Source organism: Malaya genurostris, chromosome 1 (genome assembly GCF_030247185.1).
Source record: "Malaya genurostris strain Urasoe2022 chromosome 1, Malgen_1.1, whole genome shotgun sequence".
NCBI lineage: Eukaryota > Metazoa > Arthropoda > Insecta > Diptera > Culicidae > Malaya > Malaya genurostris.
In genome coordinates this window covers 75,828,012-75,855,393 of record NC_080570.1, presented here as the reverse complement: position 1 = coordinate 75,855,393, position 27,382 = coordinate 75,828,012, and the positions used below count along the sequence as shown (strand labels likewise).

The window sequence follows — 27,382 nt, the reverse complement described above, 5'->3', positions numbered from 1 at the left end:
AACAGAATCCTTGTGGCTTCGAATCATGGGTAGAAGTGGTTTTTGTAAACATTCCTTGATGTATATTTCGCTGTTCATTGAAGCAGTGGTGATGAAGGGTTTCGAAATCTTACCGCAGCTACAAATTGCTTGCCAGACCATAGCTTTCTTACCAAATTTTTCGACTTCAATCGATGTCTCGGTCTGGTTTAACACTTGCCCTTCTCGCATCGTATAATATTGTGGTCCCGTCAAGGATTTGTAAGCGAGTTTCACGTAGGTTTCATCGTCCATGATTATGCAGTTCAAATTTCCAGCAAGAATCGTATTGTATAGCTTTCGAACCCTCGGCCTGATCGATGCTTCTTGTTTCGGACAACTTTTTTTGGTTGTTTCTGCTTTTTATAGGTTCGAAGATTCAAACGTTCTTTAGCACGAAGAACATTTGACATCGAAGTCCCCACTTTTTTGGCCACATCCCGAACTGAAACCTCCTTCTTTTGCTCGAACGCCTTCAGTATACGTTTATCCAACTGAGGGTTAGCAGGACCTTTTTTTCGACCCGTTTTCGGTTTATCCTCAAAGGCTTTTTCACTTACTCCTTCCATTTTTGCTATCTTTCTCTGTGACAATCCGCGTTCTGTGCACCATTTGTACACAATTTTTCGACGTTGTTCTGCTGAAAGTCCACGCATTTCGACACAAACTAATGAAATGAATAAACAACTGCACAAGTGATTAGAGAAGAGTGTAAACAACAGTATCCAGCCATAAAAATTGACAGATTCGAAGCCATTGCGAAATGGAAGCGGTTTTTTGTTGCGTACAGACTTTTTGGGACAGTCTTTAGCAAATCTGCAGAAAGATGAACACAAACTACAACTGGTTGAAAAATGGGCCGTAAACAGTATAGTGAAGTAAAATTTCGCATAATTTTTTGAGTATAAAATTATGGTTCTAAATGGCACCTTAGAGAATTGTGATGTCGATTATTTCATTTCGGATTTCAATATTTTAGTAAAAGATACTATCAAAATGCTGTACGGGATTAATTTCTGGCATCCCAAAAGAGCCAAATTGTATAATTTTCTAAGATATTAAACACTGATTGAATATAAACGATTTTGAACCCTGTTGCGAATTTAGAACTGTGAAAATTGCATAAAACTGATCAAATAAGCTTAGAGTTGCACTACACTGATAATTTTAATTTTCGATTTACAAAGAAGCAATATTTATAGTTCTTTATTGAATATTTAGAGCCTTAGAAGGGCTGATTTTGCATAATGTTAATGTTCATTTTCCGTTGTATTTTGCTCCAATGCAAACGACCACCAACAGGATGATGTTGGTGGTCGTTTGCATTGTACAACACTAAAGGTCTGCTCTTATTACTAGCGACTGCTCCACCTTCCGACGATCGAAGTCCAAGTGAAAGCAAGGTCTGCTTCCATTATTGACGACTGTTCCACCTGACGACTGAAGTCCACATGAAAGCACGACCTAAGCGTTTGAGGCTTTACACCACGCAAAAGGCCTGCTTTCATTGACATGTGCTCCACCGGACGGCTGAAGTCCAGTAGAAGAGTTTCGACCTGAGCGTTTGAGGTTTTTAACCCTTATGCACTCGAATGGGTACCCGGGTACCTTTTCGAATTTCAAAATAAGAAATTTCTGAGTTAGGTTTAAACTAAGATTCTGCAATTCGGTCAATTCCAAGAACTAGTTGGACCATAACTTCTCATGCTTTGACTTTTCATTTTACAGTAAGGGGGGTCGAATGGTGGGGCTCAAATTTTTTTTATTACGTAAACACCCGAATGGGTACCCGGGTACCCACAAATAAAAATGCTTGTAACTAAGGCAAATTCCATCCGATTTGAATTTTTTCAGTACGGGTAAATTCAGAAATTTATCCACTTTTCGATGGCCGTGTATATTGCTGTAGTAGGTTCTTCTGGTTCCCGTTAATCCGGATTTCCGTAGAATGTTCCGACACTTGTGTTTTCCACCATAAATGTCATTTACTAATTTGAAACTTTTCCAAACCAGCTATTTGAGAAAGGCCGTACCAAAATGAACCTTTTGTAGAAAAATGACGTCATCTAAAGGGTAGTTGGCCTATTCTGGACTTACTCTCATAGAACGAAAAAAAGGAAATATAAATGAGAACGAAACTGTTTGGGAAGTAACTTCGTGATGTTTCGAAATGTTTGTTGCCAGAATTAAAAATTGTATTGCGTGCTCCTCGCAATAGGCCTGAAGTACATAATAATTTTCAAACTGAAGATAAGAAAGTGAAGTATATAAGGGAACATACATAAAGTACGTCACGCGTTTAGGGGGGAGAGGTTTCAAAAATACGTGACAATACATGGTGAAAAGATTGAGAAATGCTCGACAAAGGGGGAAAGGAGTGGTAGAAAAATTCAAAATTTTATGTTACGTACATAACGGATGCCCCCTGAAATATATAAACATAACAACTCAGCATAGCACTTGATTTCATATAGCAATTCTTAGATAAGATTACAAAAATACGTGAAATCCGTGTATAAATGCCTCGATGTCGGAACTCATTTAGGATATCCGGGTTCCTGGGAACCAGGAGCACCATGTCCATCTTTATGGGTACCAATCCCAAAGAGCTTAAGTTCCTGAATCCAACAGTGCTAAAATTACTTCAATCGGTTGAAAAATGCTCAACTTACAGCGATTTAAAAAAATGGGTACCCGGGTACCCATTCGGGTGGTTAAAGGTGTTTTTTTTTTCGAGTGCACAACGGTTAACCACGCAGAAGGTGTACTCTCCGACGCTGCTGGTTGATTAAATCATTCCCACGACGTCCGCTTCCATCCAACGCACAAGAAGAAATGATCGATTTTCGACCACGGTTCCCTTTTTCACACGCAGTCAGTTGAAGAGATTTCCGCGTTGTTTTCTAATTTTGAGAAAACTAAATTTTTGAGTTGCTTGTGGTTATCTAACACTGTTTAACATTTTATCATAAATTCCTAATCATATTTTTGATGAAATAGTGAAAGAATTATGTTGCTGTCATTAATACAAGTCGAGATATTCACGATTAAGTTCTGCCCATTCTTCCATGTGGCTAATTTTGAAAAGGCACCCCATAGTAACACATGGATCAGTCCCGAGACTAACAATGGAAACAATATTTTTTTGCAATTTTTTTTTATTCATCAACATAATCACCTTTTAGGGTGATACAATGGTTCCAACGTTTTGCCAATTTTTCAATACCATGTTTATAAAAAAAATTATCTTTCGCTTCAAAATAGCTTCACTTTCAACGATGACCTCCTCATTTGAGCCAAATCTTTTTCCCTGGAGAATTTTTTTAAAATCAGCAAGGAGCCAGTAGTCACTGGGGGCTAAATCTGGCAAGTATAGGGTGTGGAGAAGCAGATCAAAGCCCAATTCGTTCAATTTCGCCATTGTTTTCATCGACTTGTGGCAGGCTGTTTTTGTTCCATCGAAAGCAATCGCGGAACCGACTTGGATAGTAAATACACTTCCATATGATATCTGTGTCATCTCAGCAATCTCATGGAGCTTCACTTTACGATCTTTCATTATAATTTTTGTCACTTCACTCACATTTTCCGGTGTAACGGCTTGCACAGGTCTACCCGAGCGTTCCGCGTCATTTGTGTCGGTACGACCACGTTTAAACTCGGCGAACCACCGACAAATCATTGTTTTTGATGGACAAGAGTCCGGATAACATTTTTCAATCCATTGTTTCGCTTGCACGGTGTTTTTACCCATTAAAAAACAATGTTTTATCAAAACACAAAATTCGGTTTTTTTCATTTTTTAAACAAACTACAAAACGACTTTACTCCAACCTCGATAACTCAACTGTTTCTGGTCGGATCGACCTAAAATTTTGACCCGTTTCAAGCAAAGGTTAGTACTCTAGAAAGACGTGGTTACTGGTTTACTACGAGCGTCATCTCTGCTTTAGTCTCGGCACTTATTGATCCATGTGTTAAAGTAAGTCGTCACGACAAAAATTGTTCTGGCAAAAACTTTTTCTAATTCAGCACTGATATTTTCTGCTAATATCAAGAAACTAACAATAGGTTATTCGGTGTAATTTTCTCACAAATTGAGTGTTATTAGAATCTTAAATGATAATGACTTTCAGTTTAGTTTAGTTTTCTATTAGAAGACACTAGATAAGGAATTCAGTTTGGACAATAAATAGTTTTTGTTGGAAAAACTTTTATCCTCGAACACGCCCATCTTACTTACCGTTCTTTGTATCTTACTCTTCTACATTCAGATGCTCGTCCTAGTGCTACTTCCATCTGTCGATCAATTCACAGTCGTTCGTGAGAAAATTGTTACTGATGTTTCTGCAAATGTCGGCCTGTGGCATGTGGCCTCTACGTAAGCGGTTCACATAAAACTTCCGTGTGTATCTTCCTGGTGGCGCTTTTTTTCCGGAAAACCGTATTCTGTCTGTCCCGCGCCTGTTTGTATCATTCCTCGTTCGCTCTCGTGCGGTATTGCAGCATCATCGCCCTTGCTGCATTTTTCTTTTCGACTAACTGCTGGCATTCGCCGTCAAACTAGTCATTTCCTCGATTCGATAACCTCGTACCTAGAACGGTTGCAGAAGTCCTACTTATGGCGGACCTTATATTCCTCCAGTCATCTTCAAAAGTCGCCGCGCCAAGTTGCTCTTCCGTTGCAGCTCAAGCTGATGCGCGTATTCCTCGGCTGTACGAACGCTACGTAACTACTCTTGGCGTTCGTGCGTGACGGGTGTTGTGCGCCGTCGATAGTTTTGAGCACATACAAAACGCGGTAAGATAACAATAATAATAATTATAATAGTAATAATAATAATAATAATAAAAATAATAATAATAATAATAATAATAATAATAATAATAATAATAATAATAATAATAATAATAATAATAATAATAATAATAATAATAATAATAATAATAATAATAATAATAATAATAATAATAATAATAATAATAATAATAATAATAACTAACGCTACATTAAATATCAAGATGTAAGATAAACACGATGATCTTCATAGTATGGGCATTGCAAAATGCATTTTCGTGTTCCTCATCGGGGCCCCATTTTGAAAAGTGAAATGACTATTATTTTCATCGATTTTTCCATACGCTGTTCACGAGTTGTGGGCGAGGATTATGTGCTTATACAATTTATACGTTGTCATGTTTACAAACGAAGTCGAACCTGAGAGCCGACCGCTGAGCGGATTACCGAGAGATTCATATGAAAGTTAAAATTGGCCCACGAGTGACTTACCCAATCTACTGGAGAGATTTGCGATTGATGCAGATAAGAGATGAAGTCAATGAAAATCTCGGTATTACGAATGCTAACTGCAACATCTTTTACTATGTCTCACCTGTCATTTAGCTGGACTTCTACCCCCTTGTTTTACGAAAGATTATTTCATAAAGTGATTACCCAAATGTAGCCATTTTTTTATTTCGATTTTAGAAGTTTTAACCTTAAGATCATCCGCCTCTCGGATCAAAAAAACTTCTTAACCCTTAACCCTCCTACGTGAAAGGCGTGGTCCTATCCATCACGCTATCATTCTTGCTGAATTAAAAACCAATGTTCTTGAAATACCACAAATTGCAATCACAAGAGAGTATTCATACAATAGGGACATTATTCCGATTAAATTAGTTTCATTGATTATATGATGTCCGAATACAAAACCAAAGGTTATTTGGATTAGCAAAGCCTTTCCGGAATGAAATTTCAAAGAACCACACGACATAGGCTTTCTTTTAAACTATTTTTCGGGGAATTAGTCGTTTACAGTTTATGCACAAAGAACCCTTTCGTCCTTTGACAAAGAACGAACTTTTTCATGTTTCAATCTATTCATTCAACACACGCGCCCCGCAGTGCCTGTCATTCGTGAAAGCTTAGGATAAAGGAAGGAATGTACCTATTTATGTTTGAAATTGACAATCTTATATCAATAATCCAATGGGGTTTTCTTCTTTCATCTAAGCTGCCACCGCCTGTCGGTGGCACAGCAAGTGGCGGATCTCTTTCAGCTTCCACATCCGCCGACATCCATGTTTTCGAGAAATCGGTGGATGTTTCTTTCATCCTCCCTTAAACTCATATCCTGTACCCAATGATAAAGGCACATCAACGGAAGCGTGACAGAAAGTTTTCCTTGTGTGGACCTGATTCTTCATAACTTTGGAAGAAGGATTTTACCTGGGCTTGTTATTTAGATGGGAAAACGAGAAAAACAAGGGTTCGTTGGCAGAACATTGAATTTGTGAATTCAGATCAAATTCGAGGGATGGATTAGGCTTATAAGAAGAGCATTTAGTGTAATTTCAATTATGGATACATCAATGTCAGACCAGGAAGGAATTTCGTAACTTGTGATGACTATAACGGTCACAACGGGGTGCTGCGGTTTTATCTTATTCATTCATGTTTATTAAGGTTTATCAGTGATCCATGTAGCAGATTAAAACAAATTTTACAAAACTTCGATTCGAAACTTACTCATATTCTTAGTACTAATTAACTTTAACTTTTAGTGTGCATTTTGAGGCAAAATTAAAATGAACTGTACTGCCCATACTTGTATGTCAGTCCCATATGGAAAATCGACATGTCGAGAAAAAGACGATCAAAATTTTATTTCCGAATTTTCTGATTTATTGTGCTACCTAATGCCAAATCATGGTATTATTACATGAAACATCGGTAATACACCTTTGCTCTTCCAATATTGCAACAAATGAAATTATTGAAATTTGCACTGAATGGGACTGATATGCGGGTACTTTGCATATGGGAGTTGGAGTGAAATTTGCTGTCTCTGTTCGAAAGATTGAGGGTGGGACGACAATATGTGCTTTCGTTGCAATTTTTCTCGTCGCTATAACAGCAGTATTGAACAATTTTCGAACTATTTTTTCTGCGATATTTCTCCTTAGAGCCGAAGCATTATTGAAGATATTAGCGAAGATATTGTATCCGATTTTATCACAACTCGTTGAATGACAGTCGAGTAATCGGGTAAATAATATGATGACTCTCAGGCCCGTACCCAGGATTTCGTTTCGGGAGGCGCCCAAAGATAAAAAATAATGTTACTGAAGCAATATGTACCTAATTCTCGGTGTACCTTTTACGAGTTTTTAAAAGACACTTGAAACTTTTCCACTGGAACTGTTATTGTATTACATTTATTTACATTTACTGTCTTATTGTTTCTGTAACACATGTCTGAGACCTTCTGAATAATTATATATCTGTTTTTGGTTTCAGGAGGGGCCTGGGTCCCTCGCCCCCCCCCCCCCTCCTCTGGATACGTGACTGTTGACTCTACTAATGAGACGACTACTGGTACAATAACCCGAGTAGATGATTACTTTATCATAATTATTAGTAAAAATAAAGCCGTTTATACTCTAGTATTAGCAAGCATTCACTGTACTGTGAAATTGTTTGAAAAAGTAAAGTCTGAAATTTTTATTAAATCTTATTCATAGTGTTTTGTTTACATCTGTCAAGTTTCCAGCCGCCCAAAAATGCGAATTTGAGATGACACTAAAAAGTTCAAGTCGTCAGTCGGTTTTTGAGCAGAAAACCTTGGAACGTGCTTGGTTACATGTTTACAAAATGCGAAAAGACTTTTTGAGCAAAAATATTTTGTTGCCCAGTCCAAGTTTGATGTTCAGCAGGATGTTCGCAAAAAGAAACTATCGAAATTTGTAAAGAAGTTCCTGAATTGGCAGCCCACGGAGTCTATTTATTGTCAAAAGATATGAACTCATCAAATTCATCGGAACTTTGCCTAGTTGAAAAATTGTGGGTAATTATGAAGACGGAACTACGAAACTATTAAAACAGATCTGAAGTTGAAAAAAACTATGATACAAACTTCTAAATCACGGGTATTATCGGTTTTACGGGTCAGATTAAAATACCGGTGCGGGTGTTTGGGATAGAAGACGAAATTGAATAAAACAATAATTGTAAATCAAAACACGTAACTGGTTTTACAAGCCCAAAAATTTCAAGCAAATCGGTCAAATTTTGGTGAGTAAAGATGTGTGTCACATTGCTATAGAATACATTCTTAATTCTAATTATTATTATTATTATTATTATTATTATTATTATTATTATTATTATTATTATTATTATTATTATTATTATTATTATTATTATTATTATTATTATTATTATTATTATTATTATTATTATTATTATTATTATTTTTACCTTTCTCATATAGAAAGGCTATGCAATCATTGTGAAAACCAACTTTTGAACCGATATACTGGTTTCCGGAATCCGGTTCCGGAAGTCCCGGAAGTAGTGGTCAAAATCTTCAAAATGAAACTAACTCACTCTTCTCCGCACAACTCAATCGATTTTCCTAAACTTTTAATCAAATGATAGGACTTACGGTCATTTACAGAATTCTTGAATTTGATGTGTATCAGGATTTCGGTACTGGAATTAGAGGGGGATGGGCATTTGAAATATTAAGCCATCATATGATGCGACGATGCAACAATCTTCTAACTTGAGCCTAAAACATTCAATTTGTTGGTCATATTAGTTGCTGATCATATAAACTGACGTTTGATATATCTGGTCCCTTGAAATTGTGAGAATAAACTCCAAAACAGCACACACTCACTTTACTTCGCGATGGGTCAACCGATTCTCACAATCAAAAAGCACAAATAATAGGTCATCCGGATCTACAGAAAAAATGTGTTTAATATTTCAAGCTGTCACTTCGACCGATGCTGCAAAAAGCTGAAAAAAGTCTTTTAATTTTGGCTGGAAATGGATTCTTAGGCTTTGCTAGTTTGCGCCCGAACAAACTTTCTTTTTTTTCAAGAATTCCTAGTCACATGAGAAAGGTGAATTAGAACAGGTTTTTTGCCTTTCTCATATAGAAAGGTTATGCAATCACTTGAAAAACCGACTAGTGAAAATTGGCCCGGAGGGCCAAGTGTCATATACCATTCGACTCAGTTCATCGAGCCGAGCAATGTCTGTGTGTGTATGTGCCAAATAATCTCACTAGGTTTTCTCGGAGATGGCTGAACCGATTTTGACAAACTTAGATTCAAATGAAAGGTCTCGTAGTCCCATACGGAATTCCTGAATTTCATACGGATCCGACTTCCGGTTCCGGAATTATAGGGTAAAGTGTATTCAATATTGTACACCGTCACTTAAACCGGCGAAACAAATCACGTAAAAATTCTCTAAACTGGTCTAAAAACTACACAAATCGATAGTCATTATCAGTAGGCAACTAAACAAACCGATTCCGGCTATTCTGGTACCCGGTATCCGGTTCCGGAAGTTCCGGAAATAGTGGTCATATATACCAAAATGGATCTCACTCACTTTTCTCAGCGATGGTTTGACCGATTTTCACAAACTTAGATTCAAATAAAAGTTTTTCCGGTGCCATACGGAATTCCTGAATTTTATTCGGACCCGACTTCCGGTTCCGGAATTATAGGGCAAAGTGTGGTCAATATAGTACACCGTCACTTAACATATTTTCGGATGCAACAAACATGTTATGCATAAACAATCTCTTGGTTTCTTTCAAAAATCGATGAGAAAAATTTTGAATAGAATACCACAATATTATATGTACATGAGAAAGGCATCATTACACCACTAGGTGGATTAAAACAGGTTTTTTTAAATAATGATGTATGATGAATAAGATGGGCCTTGAATCGAACACCGAGCAGATCCTCAACTTCAAGTTGTTTGATCGCAAGTCTTACCTCGATGTACCGGAGAAATTTCAGAAGAAAAAGGTCAAATAATTTACCAAAAAAGTACTTGATGTGGCAGGCGGTCTGTGGGTGCGATAAATTCAGCAAGCCGTACTTAACGACCGGCACCATCAACGGTCTAATGTATAAAGAGTTATGCTCCGGCTTCACGAAGCTGACTCTCTGTTTTGGCTGGATATGGCGTAGTGCCGAAACACGAAAACGCCGATGGTGTGGTACAAAGCCAACGTTGGTGGTTTTGCCCAGGGTGAGTTGAATCCAAAAAAATCTCCTGAATTTTGCCCAGCAAAACAATTCTTGGTGATTTTGAAGGGAAAGCTTTTCTATGTTTATGAACTTTTAGAGATCATCTTCGTTAGTAGCATTTTTTTCATTGAACAGTTTTCTTTAGTTTTCCAAAATTTTAATCATTCTGAAGTTGTACGTAGACTTTTGGAGAAAGTGGAAGAAAGGAAGTCTACAAAGGAGATCCGAAAAATGGCGAATTTTGGCCGACGTGTTTCTATTTAGTATGGTGTGTCGCATTATTTCATATAAATAAACTACTTATTAATATAATTTGGCACTTGAATTATCATCCTAAATTATGTAATATTTTTCCAAATCTATCGTCACTTGCTGACAATGAAGAGACCAGCAGCATGCCACGTCCGAAGCACTGAGTAGCCAACCCTTCGCCAAGATAGTAGCATTCACAATTTATGCCACCTCTGACACGGTGATACGAGCAGCACATTTTGCTCCTGGTCGACAATCCGCATTAGAGGGGCACCACATCCGAACTCTCGCTTAGTTCGTCGCAGCTGGTGGCAGAAATATGTGAACACCACGGTTCCATTATGGCCGTGTCTTTTACTGGCCGGATGGAAGTGACAAAAAAGAGTTTCCAAGATCCACAAGAATGAGAAATGGTGAACAAGAAAAAGCTGTTGGAAAATTTATTTTAATGGGAAATCATGCGAAGCATGCAAGAAAAAAGACCGGATGTATCTTTTCGGCGTTTGTTTAGTAAAAAAAAGTGGAAGGTCGACGACGGGTCACCTGGGCAAGCAGAAAGGTGTGTTTGAAAATGGTCATTTCCTCGGTGTTCTTTGTGTTCATAATTTTCTGCTACGTTGGTATTACTGTAGCAAGGGACGAACCTTTTTTGTTTATCTCTATCACGAGAACTTACCCGATATGGTAGGATGATCATCGTTCGTCCAACGCACGTTTGCCCAGTTTCAACCCAAACTCGGTTAGCTAATTAAAGTGTATAGAAACTGGTTGGGGTACGGGTCCGGAGTATCGTGCGACAATTGACAGGATGGTGTTTGCTTCAAACGAGATTCCACCCACTAAGCCATACCCGTGTTTCAGTTGGTAATGCTGTGGGATCTGTCGCCACTAGTAATGTTTACTCCCGTTGAATCAAAAACATGAACAGATATAAAGTGTTGAGCTAATTATGAAACATGCTGTGATGATAATTAAAAGTTTTATGATTTGCACGAGCGCGAAAAACACGCAGCAGCTACTATAGTACACATTTCAGTTATGGCAGCGCAATATAGTACCCAGTTCCGGAAAATGGCCTTGCTCGATTCGCAGTCGCGATGCTGAGCCTAAAACGAGAATTTATTAAATTTTTAATTAACTGTCGCTTTTTGTGCTTTATTTTCTCCAACAGCTACGACGTCCGAGGGAGACAATATTCGAAGGCACTTTATTGGTCGGAAACCGCTGCGTTCGGACCGCGGGCATATTTTGTGACGGTGTCGAAACCGGCGGCCCTCACCGTAGACAACATCCAGTTGGACGACGAAGGAGTAAGTAGATAGTTTCAATATATCTCCCTTTATTGAATGAATAATTTGGAACAGTTCTAGCGTTAATTGCATATTAATCATCTTGTCCCTAACGAATGGAGCACAATTGATCCTAGGTTTGTTGAAAAGTAACTTTTTTTAATGCGATCAAAAACGATTTTCTATGGTACATAAGTGCTAAGAAATGCAACTAATTTTCCCAAGAGATGACTGAATCAGTGTAAACAAATTTGAATCTTGATTCCATGGTTTGAGTTCCGAGTTTATAAGAGTAAACAAATAGCTCTTCTGTAACACCGTAAGATCTATTATTTGAATAAGTAGAAATCAGTAAAGCTAAAAGACTAAACTAAATTAAGTCAGTTCCTTTTTGAAGTTTCCGACCGCAATTTCCGTTAATGACGACACGGGACTAGACAGCATGTTTTGAAAAAAAATACATAACCTAATAAATCGGTGTTAAAGAAGAACACTTGATTTTCAATCTCAATACCCTTGCATAACTATAATCTTCCGAAGAACTGCTTTTTCAAATGTGCTAGATTGGAGGTGTGTTGGAAACAATATAACGTAGCTATAGATTTAAAAAATCACCCTTTTCACCTCATTTTCACAAATTTTGAATCTACAAACAGGTTGTAGTTTAACAGTTAACTGTCATGAATATCCGATTTATATAGGTTCGGTAATTTAAGGTTTATTATACTTTTCATACCGTATTTTTTACCGTACTCAAATATTGTTCAGGTTGTATTTTGTCCAAATCCTTTCAAACAACGCTCAGTGAAAACTCGCATAATTCAAGTGAAAAAAAAACGATATTATATTATGTATAAACAATTATCGAACAACAAAATCAAAGCAAACGAAATTTGAGGAATTGAAACAAATGTCGTTTTCACTTTAAAAACGTGCTTAATCCACCTAGCAGTCAGATGATACATTTTTTTATCAATCCGCATGTGTTTTTTGCATAAAAATTCTTTGGTGTTTCAGTTTTCATGACATTATTCCAATGTCCGTCGTTTTAAGTGGCAATTTGAGATCACTCATTACTCTGCAATGTCGAAACTGCAAATCGGATCGAATTTGAATCTAAAAGTGTAACAATCGATTAAACATCCCATGATACGTCGAAGTTATTTCCACTTTAGGGTTTAGGGTAATTTAAGGTACTTCCAGAGCCGGTATTCAGGAACCAGCATAGCCCAAACCGATTCGTATGGCCATATGACGAATAAATTGCAATATTTTTGAGTCCAACTTTAAAGCTTTTCGGGATCTTCTATACCGCTATGAATTTTAAAAAATTCATCATCCTACAATTCCAGAATCGGAGGTCAGAATTGGATAAAATTGTATTTATTTTAATTTGAACTTTTGTTTCTGAAATTCGATTTGGCTGTTTTTGAGAAAACGATTGACACTGGAACCGGAACTCGAAATTCGGTGTAGCCGAAGTCAGACAAATTCATCTGAGTAGCTGTATAGTTTACATTTGTTTCAAAATGTTTGAAAATCAATGTAGACATCTTTGAGGAATCGTAGTGCGAATTAAATTTTTGGGTGCCTTCCGAAACGAAAACTGAATACAACCAAAAATGAAATAAGTTTATTTGGTAAGTTTGAGAGGTAAAGAGCTTTTACCCCCTAATTTATGCTAGGTGCACAGAACCAATTTCATTTGATTTTACGTTTCGTCTTAGACTCATCAGTGCGTAGCAGTTTATGTTGAACTGCTACCTCCGACCTGACGGTTCAACATAAACCGCTAGGCAGACGTAAAGTTAATGCTATTTGCAAAACACTTCTTTGATATTACACCTAAGTGTAATACCTCTCTCTTTACCTCTCAAACTTACCAAAATCTGTACGGCTAGTAAGCCGAAACTTGTTTCGTTCGGGACGTCGGTTTTGATATTACACTTAGGTGTAATATTAAAGAAGTGTTTTGCAAATAGCATTAACTTTACGTCTGCCTAGCGGTTTATGTTGAACCGTCAGGTCGGAGGTAGCAGTTCAACATAAACTGCTACGCACTGATGAGTCTAAGACGAAACGTAAAATCAAATGAAATTGGTTCTGTGCACCTAGCATAAATTAGGGGGTAAAAGCTCTTTACCTCTCAAACTTACCAAAATCTGTACGGCTAGTAAGCCGAAACTTGTTTCGTTCGGGACGTCGGTTTTGATATTACACTTAGGTGTAATATCAAAGAAGTGTTTTGCAAATAGCATTAACTTTACGTCTGCCTAGCGGTTTATGTTGAACCGTCAGGTCGGAGGTAGCAGTTCAACATAAACTGCTACGCACTGATGAGTCTAAGACGAAACGTAAAATCAAATGGAATTGGTTCTGTGCACCTAGCATAAATTAGGGGGTAAAAGCTCTTTACCTCTCAAACTTACCAAAATCTGTACGGCTAGTAAGCCGAAACTTGTTTCGTTCGGGACGTCGGTTTTGATATTACACTTAGGTGTAATATCAAAGAAGTGTTTTGCAAATAGCATTAACTTTACGTCTGCCTAGCGGTTTATGTTGAACCGTCAGGTCGGAGGTAGCAGCTCAACATAAACTGCTACGCACTGATGAGTCTAAGACGAAACGTAAAATCAAATGAAATTGGTTCTGTGCACCTAGCATAAATTAGGGGGTAAAAGCTCTTTACCTCTCAAACTTACCAAAATCTGTACGGCTAGTAAGCCGAAACTTGTTTCGTTCGGGACGTCGGTTTTGATATTACACTTAGGTGTAATATCAAAGAAGTGTTTTGCAAATAGCATTAACTTTACGTCTGCCTAGCGGTTTATGTTGAACCGTCAGGTCGGAGGTAGCAGTTCAACATAAACTGCTACGCACTGATGAATCTAAGACGAAACGTAAAATCAAATGAAATTGGTTCTGTGCACCTAGCATAAATTAGGGGGTAAAAGCTCTTTACCTCTCAAACTTACCAAAATCTGTACGGCTAGTAAGCCGAAACTTGTTTCGTTCGGGACGTCGGTTTTGATATTACACTTAGGTGTAATATCAAAGAAGTGTTTTGCAAATAGCATTAACTTTACGTCTGCCTAGCGGTTTATGTTGAACCGTCAGGTCGGAGGTAGCAGTTCAACATAAACTGCTACGCACTGATGAGTCTAAGACGAAACGTAAAATCAAATGAAATTGGTTCTGTGCACCTAGCATAAATTAGGGGGTAAAAGCTCTTTACCTCTCAAACTTACCAAAATCTGTACGGCTAGTAAGCCGAAACTTGTTTCGTTCGGGACGTCGGTTTTGATATTACACTTAGGTGTAATATCAAAGAAGTGTTTTGCAAATAGCATTAACTTTACGTCTGCCTAGCGGTTTATGTTGAACCGTCAGGTCGGAGGTAGCAGTTCAACATAAACTGCTACGCACTGATGAGTCTAAGACGAAACGTAAAATCAAATGAAGTTTATTTGGTTATCGACTATCCAAATCTGCTAACCCGATAAACCTGATTAATTTATGTGAAATAGACATTTTTATACTAATCATCATGTATCCCCGAAATCGGAAGTTGGATCTGACTGAAAAACAAGATGTTTTATAGAATCTTAAAACTTTTCATTTGAACCTTAGATGATTCTTAGATTTCATTTGAATCTTAGATGTGTTCAGTCATCTACGAGAAAAATGAGTTACACAATTTTAATTTCGTGCCACATATCATCCTGTAGTTCCGGAACCAGAGGACGGAACCAAACATAATTCAGAAACCTTGTTTGGGAGTATACGACTTTTCATATGAATCTGAGTTTGTAGAAAACGGTTGAGTCATCTCCGAAAAAAATTGAGTGAAATTATTTGTCACACACACACACATTTGCTGATCTCGACGAACTGATTCGAATGGTATATGGCTGTTATGTTCTTCCAGCATTTATTGTTATAAGTAGTTTAAATCAATATAATTATGGAATTATGTTTTCAACTCGAAAATTCTGCCATCATCTTGTTTACATATGACATATTCGAACGATTATGTTGCCAAAAACGAACGTGCTAAAATCGATCCGAGGCAAAATATCATGCTGTACACAGTCTTTTGGGTACTTAGAAACAAATGTATGTGACAGTATAAAAATCGTGTTTTATGTTGCTCCCAAGCATTTCTTTGCCAGACAGCGCTCAAAACTTCTACCTGCTGGAATAGGGGAAAAAGTCGCTTACACAACAATTTCGATATCTCCGTTAAAAATGGACGGATTTTAACATTCTATGGCTTGTTGGATAGCTTTTACCGTGCGGAATCTAAGTCTGAGAATATATTCTGTTTTCAAGGTCAATTGTGACAGATACTGTCAAAAAAAATTTGACATGAAACTTCGTAAAACTCAAAAAGTAAACATCCGATCTCAAAACCATTCAATAGCGTTCAGGGTGACGAGCAGACTTTTCATTTGCGACTAGTTTGATCAAAATCGGTTCAGTCATATCTGAGATCTCGACCTCTTAGTTAACAAAACACACACACACACGAACATTTTCTCAGTTCGTCGAGCTGAATCGATTGGTATATAACATTCGGCCCTCCGGGTCTCGGAAAATTGTTCTAAAGGTTGAGCGAATTCTATACCTATTTTTTATATATGAAAAAAAGTAAAAAACACATAACTGAATAAATCGGTGTTAAAAAAGTACACCTGATTTTGAAAATTCGCATAAAAACACATATATCTATTTGTATATCAGTCTCAATACTCTTGTATAACTATAATCTTCCGCAGAACTGCTTTTTCAAATGTGCTACACTGGATTTGTGTTGGAAACAATATAACGTAGCTTTAGACTGAAAAAATAACCCTTTTCAACTGATTTTCACAAATTTTAAATCTACAAAGAGGTTGTGGTTTAACAGTTAATTGTCATGAATACCCGATTCATATTGGTTCAGTAATTTGAGGTTGATTATACTTTTCATACCGTATTTTTCACCGTACTCGGATATTATTCAGGTTTTCCACGGATATTGCCTAGGTTGTATTTTGTCCGAATCCTTTCGAACAACGCTCAGTGAAAACTCGCATAATTCAAGTGAAACAAAATGATAATATATTATGTTAACCGAAAGTTTTCGTGAAATATAAACAATTATCGAACATCAAATCAAAGCAAATTTTTCGAAACGAAATTTGAGAAATTGAAACAAATGTCGTTTTCACTTTATAGACCTGGAACTGTCCCAGGGTTAAAATAGGTGAATGATTTTCTGTATACACTTTTTCATATTAATGCAGCTCCAGAACTGTTATATGTAAAAAACAGTGTAGAGGTTCTTAGAAATTGATTGAGTACTATAAAAAGCATACATTGATAAAAAAAATGTCAAACACATTTCAAGAATAATAAAATTTTCTCAAAAAAATCAAATTATATAAACAACAAACTTCCAATTGAGAAAAAAATGTAGAAAACTTAAACTTCAAGTTAACATCTGCTCAGTTCCAAATCAACAGTCGATGTGATCGGATGCGTATTTACGTTTCTCTTAACATTTGTCCAGTCGAGCGTTTTAATCCATTCTCAAGGTCATTTTGCTCTCTCTGTGTGCTAGCGAGTGTTAGTATCAATAGGCACAGTTGGCCAGTACCGGGTGCTATTGTGATATCACTGTATATTGTGTTCTGGTGAAAAGTGCCGTTATACGCTGAACATTATAGACAATTGTGTTTTTTTTTCCTCGTGAAGGATTTTTACACACCATCTGCGGTGATACACCGATCTGCAAAAGCGAGAACTTGGTGGACGATCAGCCGGATTTTAAGATAAGTACTGTCTTCTCATTGTTTATTCTCTCGCCTTTCTATTATCGGTTCCTCATCATTTTATCCTCACAACTATCCGTGAGGACATGAGCAACTCTGAACCTGATCCTCCCCCTCCCGATGATAAGATGGAGACTTCTGTTGACAGCAGTAAGATTCGCATTAAGAGCTATCCGGATGGGCTTGCACTCCCGGTCGGACCTTATGCTGTATATTTCCGGACCAAATCAATCGACAAAAAATTGAATACTTTGAAAATATCTCGTGACCTGTCCTCGCGATATTCTACTATAAAAAGAATAGATAAAGTACGACCAGACAAGCTCAGGGTCTTACTAACCAGCTCTCAGCAGGCAAACGAGATTGTTCGAAATGAGCACTTTACGCGGGACTACCGCGTGTACATACCAGCTCGTGAAGTCGAAATAGACGGCGTGGTAACCGATTCGACTCTGACTTGTGAGGACATTCTTAAGTCGGAGCAGGTTGTTTTAAAAACCCCTTACTTAAGAATGTCAAGATACTGGATTGCAAACGCTTGCATTCAGTATCGATCGCCGGTGATGGAACAAAATCTTATCCCCAATCAGATTCGTATCGAGTTACCTTTGCTGGCTCGGCTTTACCCAACTACGTCCTCTTGGACCGGGTTCGTCTGCCCGTTCGTCTCTTTGTACCGCGAGTAATGAACTGTACCAACTGTAAACAATTGGGGCATACAGCTTCTCATTGCTGCAATAAGCCCCGGTGTGCCAACTGTGGGGGAGGACATGCGGATGGCTCTTGCGGTAAGGATACTGAAAAGTGCCTCTATTGTAAGGAGGGTCCGCATGACCTCTTGGCATGTCCCGCGTATAGACTTCGCGGTGACAGAATGAAGCGTTCTCTGAAAGAACATTCTAAACGCTCTTTCGCCGATATGCTGAAGAGTGCCACTCCCCCCAAACAAATAACGAATCCATATGCCTGCTTGTCAAATGGCGAGAGTGATTATGACGACCCTTTGGAAGGTACATCTTCGGCTGTCCCTCAAAGCTATAGAAAGAGAAGAAATATATCCTCCCACAAGCTTCCTAGTAAGGGTTCGAAGATATCCTCAGAAGGGCCTCTAAAAGTTACAGCTAGAGGAAGTGGTGCTAAAGCAAAACCGAAGCAAAATGCTCCTGGTCTAGGAAATCTAAATTCTACGAAAGAATTCCCACCACTTCCTGGGACATCAAACCCCTCAACCGTCCCCGAAAATCTATCTGACAACCAACTCAGTGCTGGACTTATCAAGTTCTCAGATATTGTGGACTGGATTTTCAAAAATTTCAACATATCTGAACCTCTTAAAAGCATTTTAATTGCATTCATGCCTACAGTGAAAACATATTTGAAGCAGATGACTGCAAATTGGCCCCTTCTTTCAGCGATCGTGTCCTTCGATGGCTAAGTCACCCTTTGAGGTTAAGGATTCAATCACTGTTTTACAGTGGAATTGTAGAAGTATCACCCCGAAAATAGATCCCCTCAAAACTCTAGTGAATAATCTGAAATGTGACGCATTTGCATTGTGCGAAACTTGGCTAACTTCTGATGTACCCCTAAACTTCCACGATTTTAACATTATTCGTCTGGATCGAGATGATCCCTATGGAGGAGTACTTTTGAGGATCAAAAAGTGCTATTCTTTCTATCGCATTAACCTCCCCTCGATATCAGGTATTGAAGTTGTCGCATGTCATGTTACAATCAAAGGTAAGGACCTTTGCATTGCTTCCATCTACATTCCCCCAAGAGCCTCGGTTGGGCATCGGCGGCTCAGTGATATCGTAGAGCTCCTTCCTGCACCGACGTTGGTTTTAGGAGACTTTAACTCACACGGTACGGGATGGGGCTGTCTTCACGATGATAACAGATCAACTATGATCCATGATATTTGCGACAACTTCAATATGACACTCTTGAATACGGGAGAAATGACACGGATTCCTGCACCACCAGCAAGACCAAGTGCGCTGGATTTATCCCTCTGCTCGACATCGCTACGGTTAGATTGCAAGTGGAAGGTGATCCCTGATCCCCACGGTAGCGATCATCTACCTATTGAATCTCAATCACCTGCGGATTAATACCATCGGAGACAATCAATGTTTCGTATGACCTCACACGAAATATTGATTGGAAAGACTACGCAAATTCGATATCTGAGAAACTCAAAACAACACAAGAACTTCCTCCGGAGGAAGAGTACACGTTTATGGCTGGATTGATTCTCGATACTGCGATTCAAGCTCAGACGAAACGTGTACCTGGTGCGAAAACTAACATCCGTGCTCCCAATCCGTGGTGGGACAAAGAGTGCTCATCACTGAACGCTGATAGAGCCTCCGCGTTCAAACAGTTTAGAGCCAATGGAACACCTGATAATTATCGTAATTACGCAACGTTAGACACGCAAATGAAGAACTTAATTAAAGCAAAAAAACGCGGTTACTGGCGCCGGTTTGTTGACGGATTAACAAAAGAAACATCGATGAGCACTCTTTGGAACACAGCCCGACGAATGCGCAACAAAAACACCACAAACGAAAGCGAGGAATATTCTAACCGCTGGATATTCGATTTCGCTAAAAAGGTATGCCCAGACTCTGCTCCGGACCAGAGGATCTCCCGCGCCGCGACGTCAAATGCAAACGAAATACCTTTTTCGATGGTAGAGTTCTCACTTGCGCTTTTATCGTGTAACAATAAATCTCCGGGGTTAGACAAAATCAAATTCAACTTGTTGAAAAATTTACCTGACCCTGCCAAAAGGCGCTTATTGAATTTATTCAATAGGCTTCTTGAGGATAATATTGTCCCACATGACTGGAGACAAGTAAGAGTTATTGCCATTCAAAAACCAGGGAAACCAGCCTCCGATCACAATTCGTATCGGCCGATTGCTATGCTTTCCTGTATCCGGAAATTGTTCGAAAAAATGATTCTGTTTCGTCTAGACAATTGGGTCGAGACTAATGGCTTACTTTCAGATACACAATTTGGTTTCCGCAGAGGAAAAGGAACGAACGATTGTCTTGCGTTGCTCTCAACAGAAATTCAAATGGCATTTGCTCGTAAGCAACAAATGGCATCAGTTTTCCTAGACATCAAGGGGGCTTTTGACTCAGTTTCCATAAATATCCTATCTGAGAAGTTGCATCAGCATGGTCTTTCACCAATTTTGAATAACTTTTTGTACAATCTATTGTCCGAGAAATACATGTATTTCGCGCATGGTGATTTGTCGACAATACGATTCAGTTGCATGGGTCTTCCTCAGGGCTCATGCTTAAGCCCCCTTTTATACAATTTTTACGTAAACGACATCGATAAATGTATCAATACATCTTGCACGCTAAGACAACTTGCCGACGACAGCGTTGTGTCTATTATAGGACCCAAAGCTGGCGATCTGCAAGGGCCGTTACAAGATACTCTTGCCAACTTATCCATATGGGCTCTTCAAATGGGTATCGAGTTCTCTACGGAGAAAACTGAGTTGGTTGTATTTTCAAGGAAGCGAGAACCAGCACAACTACAGCTTCAACTAGGGGGTGAAAACATAGCTCAGGTCTTCACATTTAAATATCTCGGGGTCTGGTTCGACTCCAAAGGCACCTGGGGATGTCACATTAGGTATCTGAAACAAAAATGTCAGCAGAGAATCAATTTTCTTCGCACAATAACCGGAACTTGGTGGGGTGCCCACCCAGGAGACTTGATCAGGCTTTACCAAACAACGATATTGTCCGTAATGGAATATGGATGCTTCTGCTTCCGATCCGCCGCGAACACCCATTTCATTAAACTGGAAAGAATTCAGTATCGTTGTTTGCGTATTGCCCTAGGTTGCATGCAATCGACTCATACGATGAGTCTCGAAGTGCTCGCGGGCGTCTTACCGTTGAAAAATCGATTCTGGGATCTCTCATACCGATTGCTTATCCGATGCGATATCTTGAATCCGATGGTGATTGAAAACTTCGAAAGGTTAGTTGAGCTTAATTCTCAAACCCGTTTTATGTCCTTGTATTTTGATTACATGGCTCAGAATATTAATCCTTCTTCGTTTGTTTCCAACCGTGCTCATTTCCTGGATACTTCTGATTCTACTGTGTTTTTCGACACATCCATGAGAGAAGAGATTCGTGGAATTCCGGATCACATACGCCCTCAAGTGGCCCCTAATATTTTTTATAATAAACTAAGAACAGTCAACTGTGAAAAGGTGTTTTACACTGACGGATCAAACATCAACGAGTCCACAGGCTTCGGTATCTTCAATCAGAACATCACCGCTTCGTACAAACTCAGTGATCCGGCATCAGTTTACGTCGCAGAATTAGTTGCCATTCAGTACACCCTCGAGATCATTGAAACCTTGCCCAAAGACCATTACTTCATTGTCACGGACAGTCTAAGCTCAATAGAAGCTCTGCGGGCAATGAAGCCAGGAAAGTATCCCCCATATTTCCTGGGGAAAATACGGGAACATTTGAGAACTTTATCTGGACGGTCTTATTCAATATCGTTAGTCTGGGTCCCTTCGCATTGTTCCATTCCGGGCAATGAAAAGGCAGACTCATTGGCTAAAGTGGGCGCATTAGAAGGTGATATTTATGAAAGACCAATCTGCTTCAATGAATTTTTCAGCATTTCTCATCAGAAAACTCTCGAAAGTTGGCAAACTTCATGGACGAATGACGAACTGGGACGATGGCTACACGCCATTATCCCTAAGGTATCGACGAAACCTTGGTTCAAGGGGATGAACGTGAGTCGCGATTTCATTCGTGTTATGTCGCGGCTCATGTCAAATCATTATACATTCAACGCACATCTCCGGCGTATTGGGCTCGTGGAGAGCAATCTCTGCACCTGTGGCGACGGTTACCAGGACATCGAGCATGTCGTGTGGTCGTGCGTAGAGTATCGTGACGCCAGGTCGAAGCTACTGGAATCCCTTAGGGCCCGAGGTAGACCGCCTGAGGTTCCGGTTCGGGATGTGTTGGCGAGTCGGGATAGTTCATACATGCTTCTCATATACCAATTCCTTAAACACATTCGTATACAAGTGTAATCTATTATATCTTGCAGAGAAAGTTCCTCCCATTCCTCGACGATATTTTAACTATGGCTAAGAATAATCTCCAACTGCAGGTTCGACACTAACATCCGCCCGATTCTATCGACCCCTCGTCCTGTCCACCATCTTCATTGGAACTAACTAGATCTTTTTGTTGTCACTAACTTTTCTGTTCTCCCTTTCCCCGTCTCTTCACCATCTCGTTGTCAACTAATTAGATCTCTGTCGTTTTCTAGGCATTTCGTTCCCATATCCCCTTTTTACCCCGTTTTTCTACAATATTTACTAGTCTATGTCTCTTTTATTCTCTTCCGTAACATAACAATCAACCCCAATGGAAGACCGCTCCAATCGATGACCAGCATGCGGGCCACCCGCCGGGTCTTCGTAGCCTGGGGGTGTTTTCCGCGGTCCCATACGGACCAAAGGATGCGGCCAGCATAAATATTTACCAACGTCATCTGGAAGACACACGCTATATTCAGTTCATCAACCACTGCGGATTGCCAGCTGTAGACTGGATTCTCGAGAATAGACAATTTCAACACCAATATTACAGTTTTATGTTAGTCGTTAACTAAAATTATAAAAAGCCGGCATCTTAGTAACTATTTCTTTTATCGTTTTCGCTTAAAAATTGGTGGACAATATTGCCCCCCCCCCCTTTAATGATTTCTGCGCACGAGCCTGTCAGAATTCGTTTCACATTGTCAATATAGTGGATAAGGCGTCTTTTCGCCTTTTGGACACCCACCTCTCCCCTTGAAACCCCCCCCCCCCCCCCTTGGATGATTCCTGCGCACGGGCCTGGTTTCTACATATAAATAGTCCAAGATAGTTTTAATCGGTTGAGTGATCTTGGAGAAAAGTGAGCGCAAATAGAATAGTAGTTTATTGCGTCACTTCTATATAGAGGCCAAGGACCCGACTTGAATCATAACCGATTGTAAAAATTCATTGCCAAGTGGTTCTGCTTTGAGTTAGCATACTTTGGTACAACTAAAAATCCTCCTATTCATATCATCCTATTTGCATCGATTCTAATGTTCTAAAATTTCTCGATTTCACTTATTTAGGCGGGTTTCATATACGCGTTTAGACACTCGGAAAGCTTAAAATGAATCATCCAAAATTATAATTCCGAGCACTAATCATTGTAAATGCAGCTCTTTGGTTGACTGGTTGATAATCTAATGAAATAAATATAAACACAATTCTGCGCATTCTGCCCCCATCCCTCCCTCCTCAGTACCAACAAAGTTCTTAATACTTTATCTTTATTAGACAACAAATACCATAACTACTATCATCAACGCTCCCAGTTTGTAATTCGTTTCGCTCGTTTACCAATACCAACCGCTTGATTATTAACACCCACATCGCCTCTCTTTTTTCCGCCACAGGTGTATCGATGCAGGGTGGATTTCCAGAACTCCCCAACTCGGAACCACCGGATAAATCTAACAGTAACAGGTAAGATAAGATAATCAAAGGTAAAACCAGCCGATATCCTTAGTTACGCGAACAAAGCCCAGTCCCGAAAGTAATCATCCAATTGGCGTTACAAGATAATTATTGAAGGTAAAGCTTCTAATTAAAATACATTCACGGCAGACATAAATGAAAATGTTGAACAAGATTTTTCCCTCATTAAAAAGTTTCGCTCTTTAATCCTAATGGCAGCACAATGAGCTCGATTTGGTGCGGAGCGATTCGTAAAGAGAGCTTGTGATGAAACGAAGACTCTCGGTATTTTGTTTTTAAGGTAGCTACGAAAATTGCTGCTTTGGGATGATTTAAAAACAAATGTATTATTTGCTAAGATCAATCGTCATCGCCTAATGTATCTGATTTTTTCATCGATAACGACAGGAACATAATCCATCATAATGATTGAAGATTCTATCGAACCGTCAATTGTCATTGAGTCATAACGGATTCATTTTCCGATCATCAGTGCTAAAATCATTATTAGTTGAGCAACCTTCTCATCAAATGATCCGAGAACAATGATCCGTCCCCTTGCTCTGTCTTTCTCAATGGGTAATGCGCCAGTAAACGAGTTTTCGAAGATGAACAATGAAAACTGGGAGGGCGGATGTGAAGAGTTTGACGCAAATGCTTGGGTTGGTGGCAAGCGATTTCTTAAAGGATATTATAACTTTTTATTTAATAGAAGCTCTTTTTTGTTGTATCTCGAAAACCATCATCGGAAAGCAGCTAAATGGTTCCGCGCAGCCACCGATCGCAAGGAAACCCCTTTTCCGGTAATCAGCGCAAAACTTGACAGCTCCGAGCAAACGAACACTTCATGAGGCAAGTCTAATCGTTTGGGGGAAAACTTTTTGATTATCTTGTCAGACGAACATCGTGTTGCTCGCTCCCAGCTATGCTCCTGATGAATGGTTGATATATCTGAATTTAGATCAGGATATGTTGAACATTGTTTTAACATGAGTATTGTCTTCAGTACACGTGTATGTTCCGTTTTGTTCTGTATGTTTCGTTCCGAATGCTATTTCAAAAATTCAAGGATAACGAATGCGACATTAAAGTGAGGGTTTCAAGTGTATTTCGATAATAATTGAATTTGTGTCTTATTCGAATCTTGTTGACTGGTACACAGTTAAAAATATTTTGTGAATTTACATCTATTTTCATGCACATATTTGGAGCAGGTAATTAAACATAAAATTACTTTACAATTCTGTACGGTTCAAAACAATTTTATCGCAAAATGAGCGTTAATTGAAACATACAGTTATATTCATTAAAAATTCGATGCAATTCAATTTAGTTTTGCATCGATGAAGGTTTTCAATCAAAATTTCGATTCAACCCATGTCTATTTCATGTTACTATTGATTTACATCTCGTGTAAATTTCATTATTTCTTTCTGTGTAATATTTAAGTACAACTGAATAGCTGTCTGAAAAATATTTTTACCTGTGATAAAACCCAGTATTGTTATTTTATAACACAGTATGAAAAACATCGTGTTTAAATAAGTTTCATGAAAACGCTGCAGGAAATCAATCAAGAAAAATATCTTTGCAAATCTTTTATTTCGATAATTTGTTAAGTAACATTTCAGACTTCAAATCCAAATAAATCTACATTTCTTACATTTTTCGCACGTACGAATATAATACATACTCAGTATTCTGAACATAGTTCCTTCAAATGTATTCATAAGTGAATAGCTGGCATCGAGATTTCAAAAGGAAGTGTATTTACAATTTTGCATGAGCATTTGAATATGAAATATTTGTTGGCACAGTGGAAGTCAGGTTTTTTTCGGACTGATCAAAAACAACATTGGTTCACAAAAGCGTTTGACCATGTCGAAGCTTAATGAATCGGTATTTCAACGTCGATTGTGTTATCGCAAATCTTCTGATTATTAGGTCAAATCCTTTGTGTTTATTTAGGTGTCGAATTATGTCTGAATTTATTATTTAAAAAAATCTTTACACGATACCTACTTTAAGACACTTGAATCACCAAACTATCTATTTGCTATGTACACGATCACCAATCGGCGATCATTACGCATACAAAAGAGAGAAAGCAAGATTGTCAAAAAAATCCATACTGTTCATATGGTAACATTAAGGTTCGATAAATTGCAATACGACACTTCAGTTTGTCGTCAAAAATGCTGATAGATATTGTACGGGCATTGCACCAAGGATTCGATGTCTGTAGAATTAACGGTAGAGTTATGGATAGCGTTGGACACGTGGAATGCATATGATATACGATACGTCACAATTGAAGAAACATGGATCCATTATTATACGCATCAGTCTAAACGACAGGCAGCTGGCAAAAGATGACCAAAGAGTCCGAAGACTCAAACATAGACAGCAAACTTATGGCTATCAATGGAGTTTTGATCATTAATAACCTTGAAAAATGTAAAACGGTACTAGTAAATTTTACACAGTATTATTGGATCGTTTGAAAGTCGAAATTAAGATAGAGCAGCCCGGAATGCAGACGAGAAAAAGTGTCTCAAGTCGATCATTCGTTTTTAATTGTGTACATGACAGAACGAATTGTAGATTTCCAGTATAGTCGATCTTGAGCCGCCGTTCTCCAGTCGCTTTGTACTCCCTCGCATCTTCCTCGATTGCATCACGTCGACCCTTATCTTTTCCGGCATTCTCGCTACATGTCCAGCCCACTGTAGTCTACCGTATTGTATAAGCCTTTCAATGCCCGCATATTTTGTATACTTGGTACAGCTCATGATTCATGCGTCTACACCATTCTTCATTCTCTTCTTTACCGCTGAGTATTGAGCACCGGATGCTTCTCTTGAAAATGCCGAGTATTTTTGTTTTTCATAAATACGTTTATTTCATAAGATAATATACATAAGCTTTTCTTCGCCGTAGCATCCACAATGCATAGTACTTTAAACCTAATACATTTCGAACATCATATCAGTATGTCGGAGTTCATTAGTTAATCTAAACACTGTTTTTATTAAGCGATTTGCTATTATAAATCCATTAAAAAGCATTTATTTTGTACATAATCCTATAACTATTTCAGGTATGTTTGTATCAGTTCATCACTTTTATTCGATATAAGATTGGTTGAACTCATGGAAGAGAAAAGAGTCTAACATAGAATAAAAATTTAATTGGAACTCCAATGGTCTTGATCAAGGATGGCTTTTATCGTATCAAAGAACGCTCTCTACCAATTCTTCACACGATTCTCTCGCTCGATGACCTGTCTGAGCATCACGAATTAGCACGCTGCTGTGGGGATTCTCTCTGAAGCAACAAACGGTCGCATATTCTCGTTTCGCGAT

At 38.6% G+C, this 27,382-nt stretch overlaps 1 protein-coding gene across 2 annotated transcripts in view; it reads left to right on the top strand.

Moving 5' to 3' along the window:
* LOC131440502 (uncharacterized) overlaps positions 1-27,382 on the top strand; it is a 591,719-nt gene that overhangs the window by 360,103 nt on the left and 204,234 nt on the right. For both annotated transcript variants that reach the window (XM_058611827.1, XM_058611826.1), the window contains exons 4-5: positions 11,507-11,645; positions 23,957-24,026. In XM_058611827.1, the coding sequence (XP_058467810.1) occupies positions 11,507-11,645; positions 23,957-24,026 (209 nt within the window). The remainder of the gene's footprint in view (positions 1-11,506; positions 11,646-23,956; positions 24,027-27,382) is intronic.